Consider the following 10735-nt stretch of genomic DNA (forward strand, 5'->3'; position numbering starts at 1 on the left):
AAAGTGGCTACTAGTGGAATTCTTCACCATTGCTTCCATCACGCTTCTGCAATGGTCACTCACTAGTTTCTTTTTCCTCTTTGAATTCCGTAATACTTCTAAAATTTTTTCTTTTTCTTTTTTCATTCTTTCCTATCAATTTCATCATCTATGCTTATTCTTTCTCTTATAACTTTTTTAGGGTTTCTGCTGTCTTCATTAAATCTAGGTTTTCCCTTTGTCTTTCTTACTTTTTTCAGTTGTTCCCATTGTCTTTTTTTCCTTCTTTATCTCACTTGCTTTTGCTGAGGCAGAAATCAGTCCTTTTATTCGTTCCTTTATCTCACTCGCCTTTTATAGTAAGTGGTTTACCGTGATGATGTGTTGAAATATAGTTTGATTCTATGTCATGTATTTTACTTCATGAGAGTGCAAAAAGGTTCAAAATGGTTAGGTTTAGCCTAAAATACTTAAGTTTGAATTTATTTCTTAACAAAGTTGTATCATTTTGTTAAAAAGATTGATTTTTGGAAGCATGGGTTTCATATATTCATTATGCTGTCGTACACCAAGTACTATCACAGAAAATTTTATTTGTATAATTTGATCTCTCTTTGGTTTTATCACCTTTTTAGGTGAAACTTGATATTTGTGTCAGTAGTCGGTACTTTTAGTCAATATTTCTTTACCTGATATTGGTTATGAGATCACTTGGTGTCATTTGAGCAGTCAGATATTGAACATCAAACTATATTTACTGTTGTAATCCATTTTCTACTATATTGAACAGTCCGAAGACCATGTTTGGTTTCATTTGTTTATGTGTATTATTGCAGATGCTGGTAAATCTACAACCGGTGGTCAGATTCTTCTCCTTAGTGGTCAGGTTGATGATAGGACTATTCAGAAATATGAAAAGGAGGCCAAAGATAAAAACCGAGAAAGCTGGTAAATTCAAATTTCACGCAAGGTTATCATGAGCAGTTGATGATTGTTTCTATTTTATCACAGATTGCATTGGCTAATGTACCACATTATCTGCTCTGAGGCAAACCTTATTTTTTTATTTACTTTGATTTATAGTCCTGTTCACTGATGTAAAGGAAACATTTTCACAATTTATTGTCATTCCGATATGTAGATAGGCTAAAATCAGAAGCACTATTTTAAAAAACCTCCGCCTAGTCCGCTTAGGCGTACGCCTAGGCCTAGACGGTACCTAGGCCGCCTAACTAGCGCTTAGCGCCTAGGCGGTATTTAGGTTGCCCACCTAGATATTACGAGCGTTTAGGTGAGCATTGTCTGCTTACGTGGATTGCACCCTGTAGGCCTTGATTGTGATTTTATGTGTCGTAGCCTACATGTCCTCCAAACTCCATTAACCTCCAAATATGAACACCTCTACTACCTCCTCCGACCTTTAGCAAAACCTCATTGGCCACCACTTAAATGAAGAAAAAAAAAAACGCCCAGAAACCGCTTAGGCGAAACCGCTTAGGCGCCCGCCTAGGCGACTAAGCGTTGGGTGCCAAGTCCGACGCCTAGAAGCGCCCAACGTTTAATGTAACATTGATCAGAAGTGTTACCTTAGGATAGATGAGAATGAATCTGCTTCATACCGAGAAAGCAATTTTCAGAAACAGACATATATTTCTGATGTCCAATTAGACCACTCTACATTTTGGTAGGCTAAAATCAGAAGTGTTACCTTAGAGCTTGTTTGGATTTGTAGGGGGTGAAGGGAAGTTAAGGGAAACTAGGTGAGAGAATGGAAGGGAAGGGAAGAGAGTTCCCTTCCCCTTGGTTACACCCCAATTTGGGGGTAACAAATTTTATACTATTAGGGGGTGAACCAAGGGGAACTAGGGTGAATAACTTCACCTCCTAAATGTTCCCAAACAAGGTGAATGGAGGTGAATGATTCCCCTAACTTCCCTTCACCCTTATTCCCCTCAATCCAAACAAGCCCTTAGGATAGATGATAACGAATCTGTTCCATACCAAGAAAGCAATTTTCAGAAACAGACATATTTCTGATATCCAGTCCACTCTCCATTTTAATAGTTACCCATGGTGACCGGCTTAAACTAGAAGCTACATGTGCCAAAATTTAAGAATGCACATAGCAATCCTGACAACACAGGACAATGAGCAAATTTTGGGACAGTATATGGCTTTGAATAGAAGTTTAATGCTACATAATTTGCGATGCCTTTTGAATGATAAATGTTGTCAATTTGAGGTAATAGCCACAGAATGGATATTCGTGATGCTGGCTGTCATTCAGATGAACCTTCTAGCATTGCTTATTGTGGAAATATATGTTATTTCTCCTTATATTTCATAGAGTCAGGTACACAGGCCCTTTATACACCTAAGGAGCCAAATATGGTTCCTTGATTACAGGGATGGAATCCCTCTAAAATAGTAACTAACCTATTATAGAAGATATGTACAACTGTATAGGATTTGAAAATAATATTCAGATCCTCTAAAAATAGAAACTAATTATAACAAAGAAATAAATCCTAACTAACTCCTATTTACAATGAATCCTAATATCTCTACACCCCCCTCAAGCTGGGGAGTATATATTGATCATTCCCAGCTTGGAGCATAGATTTTCAAATGTAGGCCTTTGGAGAGCTTTAGTTAGGATATCTGCAGTTTGCTGTTGTGATAGCGTGTATCGAAGGTTGATGATTTTTGCTTCAATCTTCTCACTTATGAAATGTCGATCAACCTCGATATGCTTTGTTCGATCATGATGGACAGGATTCCTTGCAATGCTTATAGCTGCCTGGTTGTCACACAAGAGTGTGATCGACTCCGAGTTCTCAACTTTGAGTTCATTGAGCAATCTTTTAAGCCACATTCCTTCGCATATTCCTTGTGACATGGCACGATACTCGGCTTCTGCACTACTCCTTGCAACAACGGTTTGTTTCTTACTTCTCCACGTGACAAGATTGCCCCACACAAATGTACAGTAACCTGAGGTGGACCTCCTGTCAGAGAGAGATCCGGCACAATCTGCATCAGTGAACACCTTGATTTCTCTATCTGAACTTTTTGTAAATGCTAGTCCTTTGCCCGGTGTACTTTTGAGATATCTCAGAATTCGGTATGCTGCCTCCATATGTTCCTCTGTAGGGTTGTTCATAAATTGGCTTACAACACTCACTGAGAACCCTATGTCTGGTCTTGTATGGGAAAGATAGATTAGTCTTCCTACTAACCTTTGGTACTGCCCTTTATCTGCCGGTGTACTGTCCTGTTTGGATCCTACTTTGTTGTATGGATCCATTGGTGTGTCAGCTGGTTTACTCCCTAGCATTCCTGTCTCTTTTAGGAGATCAATGACATACTTCCTTTGAGAGATGAAGATACCTTTCCTTGATCTAGCGACTTCCATTCCAAGGAAATACTTTAAATTTCCGAGATCTTTAATCTCAAATTCCCTTGACAAGAGGTTTTTGAGACGGGTAGCTTCGATGTGGTCATTGCCGGTCAAGACTATATCATCAACATAGACAATGAGAATGGTTACCTTCTGATCCGAGGTGTGTTTGACAAAAAGAGTGTGATCCGCTTGGCATTGAGTGTATCCAGTCCCTTTGAGAACCTTAGAGAACCTATCGAACCATGCACGAGGAGACTGTTTGAGGCCGTAGAGGGACTTTTTGAGTTTGCATACTTTGCCTTGAGTAGCCTTTGTGTTGAAACCTGGTGGAATGTCCATAAAAACCTCTTCCTCAAGGTCACCATTGAGGAAGGCGTTTTTGACATCAAGTTGGTGTAGTGGCCAATCTAGGTTTGTAGCGATAGATAACAAGACTCTGATGGTATTTAACTTGGCAACCGGTGCGAAAGTCTCTTGGTAGTCTATCCCGTATGATTGAGTGAATCCTTTAGCCACCAAACGCGCCTTGTATCTCTCAATTGTCCCATCAGCCTTATATTTAACAGAGAAGATTCATTTGCAGCCTACTGTTTGTTTTCCTGGAGGAAGAGCTGTAATCTCCCATGTTCGGTTCTTCTCTAAAGCCTTGATTTCTTCAAATGTGGCAGCCTTCCATGTTGGGATTTCTAGAGCCTCATAAACAGAGGTGGGAACCTGAATTTCATCAAGTCTAGAGACAAACGCACGGTAATTGGGTGACAATTCCTTATAAGATATGAAATTTTTTATTGGATGTGAGGTGCAGATCCGAACCCCCTTCCTTAGAGCAATAGGTAGTTCCGAATTATCAACATTAGTAGACTCACTAGGAAGCATACCTTGAGATTCGTCAGGAGTGGGACTTGGTTGAGACTCTTGGCACTGTTGGGATTGTACAGTCTGTACTTCCTTATCCTGCTTCCTTCTTCGGGAATAGACAAGGGGTTCTTTTTGAGGACTAAGATGTGTGTTTCCTGGTTCTGTTGGTGAAGTTTGGTCGGCTAAAGGCTGGGTGAAACATGTTTGGACAGGTTCAGGCACATGTGGGGAGAGAATTGGAGCAATTTGTGTTGTTTCGGTAGGAATTGAAGAAAGGAATTGGAATTGAATTGGTTCAGTGTGAATACCTTCACTCATGAGAGGATGTTCTGTCATATTCCCCCCCTGAGCAGCCGTGTAGAATGGTCTGTTTTCAAAGAAAGTGACATCCATAGAGGTGAAAAATTTCCGTGCAGAAGGGTCATAACATTTATACCCTTTTTGATTTGGAGAATAGCCGAGAAAGATGCATTTGGAGGCTTTAGGGTCAAGCTTGCTTCTGTGATGTGGATGAATATGTACGAAGGCTGCTGGTTGAATACCTGTTTGAGCAATATTTCCTGTACTTGAGGTGGAAGAAATCAGAGAGGAGGATTGATGCATTGAGTTGAACATCTTTTGCAGCATCTCCATCTGTACTTTGCTGAATGGACGTGTCTCGGCCTGAGAAGGATCAGTTGTGGAAACCAAGTGTCCACGGCTTTCATAGTCATTAGCCATGCGTTTTGGTTTCCAATCGGCAGGTTTCCCGTGCAGCTTCCAGCAGGTATCTCGGACATGTCCGGGTTTGCTGCAGTGGTCACACCAGGGCCTTCCACTTCTGGGCCTGTTTTCATTTGATGATGAGTGATTCCCTCCTGGCCGTGAATTTGAGTTGTGATATGAGGGTCCTCGTGCAGCAAGAGCGGATCTGTCAACCTGTGGGTTGGAAGGAGATGTCACCATCATGACTTTCTTTCGGCTTTCTTCTCTTCGGACCTCTGAAAAAACTTCTCTGATTGGTGGCAATGGTTTGGTTCCTAGAGTTCGTCCTCTGACTTCATCCAGATCTTTGTTTAGTCCCATAAGGAACTTGAATATTCTTTTTATCTCTACCATTCTCTGAATTTTGGCCTGGTCTTCAGGGCACTTCCACTCATGGACTTCATAAAGATCTAATTGTTGCCAGTACCTAGTCAGTAAATTATAATAGGCAGTGACAGATAATTCTCCTTGACGTAAATCATGGAGAGTGCTTTCGATAGCGAATAATTCTACAGTGTTGTCGTTGCTAGAGTACGTATCTCGTGTAGCATCCCAGATTTCTTTTGCAGTTGAGTAGAGAAGAAAATTTTCCCCGATTTCAATGGTCATGGAACTGATTAGCCATGCCATCACCATACTGTTTTCGGATTTCCAGGTTTTAAAACTGGGCTCATCCGGTTTAGGAGCAGCAACAGCCCCCGTGAGGTGATCATCCTTGCCTCGCCCACGTATGTATAGCATAACAGACTGTGACCATTGGAGGAAATTGTGGCCATTTAATTTGTGGACTGTAATTGGAAGAAAACTATCAGAGTTTCCATGGTGATTTGAGAGAGATTGCTTTGGACTGGATGTGACTTCAGATTGGGATTGGGTGTTGGCGGCCATGCCAGACTTTAGAATTGAGAGGGAGAGGCTGATTAGGGTTTCAGATTAGCTCTGATACCATGTGGAAATATATGTTATTTCTCCTTATATTTCATAGAGTCAGGTACACAGGCCCTTTATACACCTAAGGAGCCAAATATGGTTCCTTGATTACAGGGATGGAATCCCTCTAAAATAGTAACTAACCTATTATAGAAGATATGTACAACTGTATAGGATTTGAAAATAATATTCAGATCCTCTAAAAATAGAAACTAATTATAACAAAGAAATAAATCCTAACTAACTCCTATTTACAATGAATCCTAATATCTCTACACTTATAATGTCCTACGCTGTATCAAACAAAACCATTGATGCTGTGTTTAGAAAACTAAGGGTTAATAAAGAATGTTATACATGTAGCGAGTGATATTAAACTTTTATGTAAGCTGGTGGGTTAGTTTGAATAAAAATATAGCTGCTGAATTTTTTATTTTAATCATTTTTATCTTTACTTCATGAGAATCTTTGAGATTTTCAACACATTGTTTCTCTTATCAATGGATTTTTGTTGATGACATTGGCTTATCTACCTTAAGCAGAGTGGGTCAAGTGACCCCCATTTGCTTAAGGAGAGCTAGAACCATACACTATATAAAACCTGCCTATATAAAATTACCACCTCACAAGCAAACTTGTGACCCCACAAAAAAACCAACAAAACCCTTGCCCAATTTTCCACTGGACCACCACTCTACTTAAAAACCTGTATGGAAAACCCGCTCCACTACCAAGCTTATGACCCCTCTTAAAAAAATCCATAAGACCCACACCCGCATTTGGGGTTATGTATTTTCAAAGGATTTTCCCAATATTAGTCCCTTAAATCTTCCATATTTTTTATTAGTCCCTCCAATCATTGAAATTCCTATTAGGTCTCCCAATTATTCATTTTTATTGAAATTAGTTGCTCAAAAATTGCTATTAAGGGCATGTTTAGTTACTACTTATTTGATGATTCCTTATAAGTTACTTATTACATTTTTTACTTATTTTGTTGGAGGGCAAGATAGTCTTTTAACATTAATTAGTAAATCTATTTATAAGTGGTTAATAAATAAGTTGGAGAATCCCATCCTATTTTTTCTACATATAAGTTAAAAATACATAATACGTAAACCCTTATTGAACATGATCTTTGCACCTTATAAATAAAAGGATACCTATAAGTGAAAATAAGTATGTTGCAAAACATGCTCTAAGTCCCCCAAATTTTAAGTTATTTTGAATTAGTGACTCAAATCAATCAAATTTATCAATTAAATTGTTTGAAACAAATTATGAGAATTGGGAAGTCTTATGACAATTTCAATGATTTGAGGGACTAATTTCCTTCTAATTGCTTTATCTACTCTTGATTGGAGAGACTAATTTTGAGATAACTTAAGAATTGGGGACCTAATAGTGATTGCCATGATCTGAGGAACTCGTTTCAAGATAACTTTAGAATTGAGGGACCTAAAAGTAATTCATTGATTTGACAGACTAATTTTGGAATCTGGAAGATTTAGGGAACTAATATAAAAAAAAATCAAAAGATGAAAGCTAGTCGAACGCAATTTTAAATTTATTAAATATTAATTATGTAGTGACACCATTTTCCAGAATTCCTGAATCTGCCGTTGATCGATGAGATAAAAAAAGATAAAAGTTCTTAGGAAAGAGAACCATGTATCTTTAGTGTTCATTTTGTTATTTTCACTTAATCTTCATAAACATCTTTATATTTTTCTGCATTTGCAACACAACGTATTTTAATTCTAATACACTGGTCGCTTGTTCTCTCTACGCTAGGTACATGGCATATATTATGGACACGAACGAAGAAGAACGTGTAAAGGTATACTTTATTGACTACTGTCCCACAGCTTGTCATAGCTTTGAATAGTCATCAATATCTCAAGCAAATGCTTGTCTTTTGGCCGCTGATGTCCTCAGCAGCGTATTATATAAACTCATTGCTGACAAGCATGTGCTTGATACATTCTCTTAGCATTATTTTTATTCATATACATCCCTTGCTTTTGGTTTGTGAACATGGTCCACATAACTGTTTGAATTATATAAGGAATGTTTTTTAGTCATGTCCTGGACCTGCAAATTACTAGCTTCTCTATTTCTATTAGCAAGGAAGGATCTAACCTGTCACTTATCTTCCATTTTAGCTGCTGAAGTTATTTGACTGGGAGCTTGACAAGCTTCACATTTCCTGTGTCTACTTAGTGTTCTTAACATTTTTATGATGTTCAGGGAAAGACTGTGGAGGTTGGGAGAGCTTATTTTGAAACTGAAAATACAAGATTTACTATTCTAGATGCTCCTGTAAGTTCTTGCTATTTATTCATTTTTTGTTTTTTGTTAGTACTATAGAGTCATTTATAATTCCTAGTGTCTGTAAGATTTGATGACTCATGGAACCAATAGACAGTTTCTTTATAATCCATGCTATGCACATTCACTATCATGTTGTACGTTAAAGCATCATTGAAACAGTGACTATTGAATTATTTTATTTAGAGTGTTATTGGACAGGGTTTACCTGCTGTGGACTGCAAATTTGGGTGCAGAGATCTGCAAAAATTAAAATGGCATAGGATATTCAATTTATTTTGTCATGACTTTCCAGATAGAAAAGTCCTTGCATAATTGCATGAAATGGTAACCAATCTAACTTTATCAGTACTAGGTGGTGGTTGCTTTTTTTCTGTTCCATTCTGATCTTGTAAATCATAGATAAAGGTTTAGTGTGATCCAGGCAAATGAACCATAAACCTATGTGCTTCTTTGGTCTTGTATCAGATGATACCTCATCAAATTATTCATTTGAGACGAGCTTAGTTACTGTTTGCTATCTGCCTCTGGACTTGTTTAATCAGGTGGACCTTTCAGAAAGCTCTTATTATTCCCTATGGATAGTTTGTACTACTGATTGAAGAAAGGGAAGAAAAGAAACAGGTTCTTTGTGTTTAGAATAGTTTGAAAATAACAAAGCAATGAAAATAACAAAGCAGTTATATATATTTAGATGGCCATGTTAATCTATGCTGTCCTTATGTCACTTTAAACAGTTTTTAATTCATTGGGCAATTCTGGTTTTTTCAATTACTATTTTTCTTGATGATTTTAGTAAATATCTAATTACTTGTATATGCAGGGCCATAAGAGTTATGTACCAAATATGATCAGTGGTGCATCTCAAGCTGATGTTGGTGTTCTGGTAAATTTATGCTATCAGCCTGTCTTGTGTGGATACTGTCTTTTGAGAAGTCTATTAACTAACTGCGTAAAACTTTTCTCGTGCAATAAGGTTATATCTGCTCGTAAAGGTGAATTTGAAACTGGATATGAGAAGGGAGGACAAACTCGTGAACACGTTCAGCTTGCAAAAACTCTTGGTGTTTCAAAGTTGGTGGTTGTTATAAACAAAATGGATGACCCTACAGTTGGTTGGTCAAAAGAAAGGTGAAATGTTCTCCTTTTTTCTCTTGAATTCCCTCTCTTCATTTTTTTTAATTTTAATTATCTATCACTTTTTGTCTAGTATTTGACCTGATTTTTGTTATTGCTTTAATGATGATATATTTATTTTCTATTTCAGATATGATGAAATAGAATCCAAGATGGTTCCTTTCCTGAAATCTTCTGGCTACAATGTGAAAAAAGGTACCTTGTGCAGCGTTCTTTTAAGGAACCTTGCAAATACCTTATTCTATACTTTTGAGTGCTGCTTCTTTAATTTCTTTCCTTTTTATCAGTTAGAAGTAGTCACTAAAACTGGTAATGGTCTTTTTGCCTTCTTACATAAATGTTATAACATGTTTTTTATTTTGCAGTTCTCTTACTGGTCTTATAATACACTACTATTGGTCATGGTTTGTTAAGCAATATACTGCTGTTATTGAGGAAGCTATTTTGAGCTGATGATTTCTTTAGCTATTCCAGTTATTTGTTACTTATGGTTCTGTATGATGTTCTTCGTCAAGCTCATTTTTAGTAGTTCAGTTTAGTTGTTTAGTGCTGTCATGTATTCCTAAGGATTAAGATTTATATTAAGGCATCTCGATTTCAGGCTGCTAGGGTGAATAACTTTCTTTTTATCTGCCGATGATTGGTTAAACTAAATCAAAACCTGGTAAAAACTATAAAATGGCTAATATTACCCTCAATCCTTGTAAACAGAGACAGTCGATGGAAGAAAGCAACCACTTTGTGTTGCTTTCTTTCACCATTTGCTCTGTTTACTGTTGCTCCATATTTTTATCATTTCACGTCGAACATTTATAGGCAAATGGAAGTGAAACTGAGATTGATAATATACCGTGCAAATAAAAACTAACCCCAGCTTTGCTGCACCACTCTGTGCTCTGAGCCTCTCCATTATGTTTAGTATTGCTTTTCATTCCACCCGTTCTCTTTTCAAGTGTAACAACTTGGTTATACAATACCTTTGATGGATTTAGATTTTAGATCAGTGTTGCTCTTCATCCCTCCTTTTCTTGTTTCTGTATATTCCCCAAATTGAATAATAACGGAGTTTGGTAATGGTACATAGTTAATTTAATAGGTTCTAGACGTCTATATGTTTTAAGAACATATACACAGGTCTAAAATTAATGTAATCCTTGTTCTGCTAACTCATTTCAGTTACCAAGCAGGTATATAATCTTTATACCCTGTACATCCTTCATCAAACCCATTTAAGTTATTAACCAGGCATGTACCACTATGCCCTATAAATTGGTAACATCTAGAATGAGTCAAGCTTCTTCGATAGGAGTTTCACAATTAAAAAGTTCTGCTTTTAGTCATCTTAACTGAAAT

At 37.3% G+C, this 10735-nt stretch overlaps 1 protein-coding gene across 2 annotated transcripts in view; it reads left to right on the top strand.

Moving 5' to 3' along the window:
• The window catches only part of LOC109845437 (eukaryotic peptide chain release factor GTP-binding subunit ERF3A), a 19387-nt gene that overhangs the window by 2925 nt on the left and 5727 nt on the right, over nucleotides 1-10735 (top strand). For both annotated transcript variants that reach the window (XM_020414688.1, XM_020414689.1), the window contains 6 exons: nucleotides 816-927; nucleotides 7709-7754; nucleotides 8165-8236; nucleotides 9069-9131; nucleotides 9222-9376; nucleotides 9513-9577. In XM_020414688.1, coding sequence (XP_020270277.1) covers nucleotides 816-927; nucleotides 7709-7754; nucleotides 8165-8236; nucleotides 9069-9131; nucleotides 9222-9376; nucleotides 9513-9577 — 513 coding nt within the window. The remainder of the gene's footprint in view (nucleotides 1-815; nucleotides 928-7708; nucleotides 7755-8164; nucleotides 8237-9068; nucleotides 9132-9221; nucleotides 9377-9512; nucleotides 9578-10735) is intronic.

Source organism: Asparagus officinalis, chromosome 6 (genome assembly GCF_001876935.1).
Source record: "Asparagus officinalis chromosome 6, Aspof.V1, whole genome shotgun sequence".
NCBI classification, from domain to species: Eukaryota; Viridiplantae; Streptophyta; class Magnoliopsida; order Asparagales; family Asparagaceae; genus Asparagus; species Asparagus officinalis.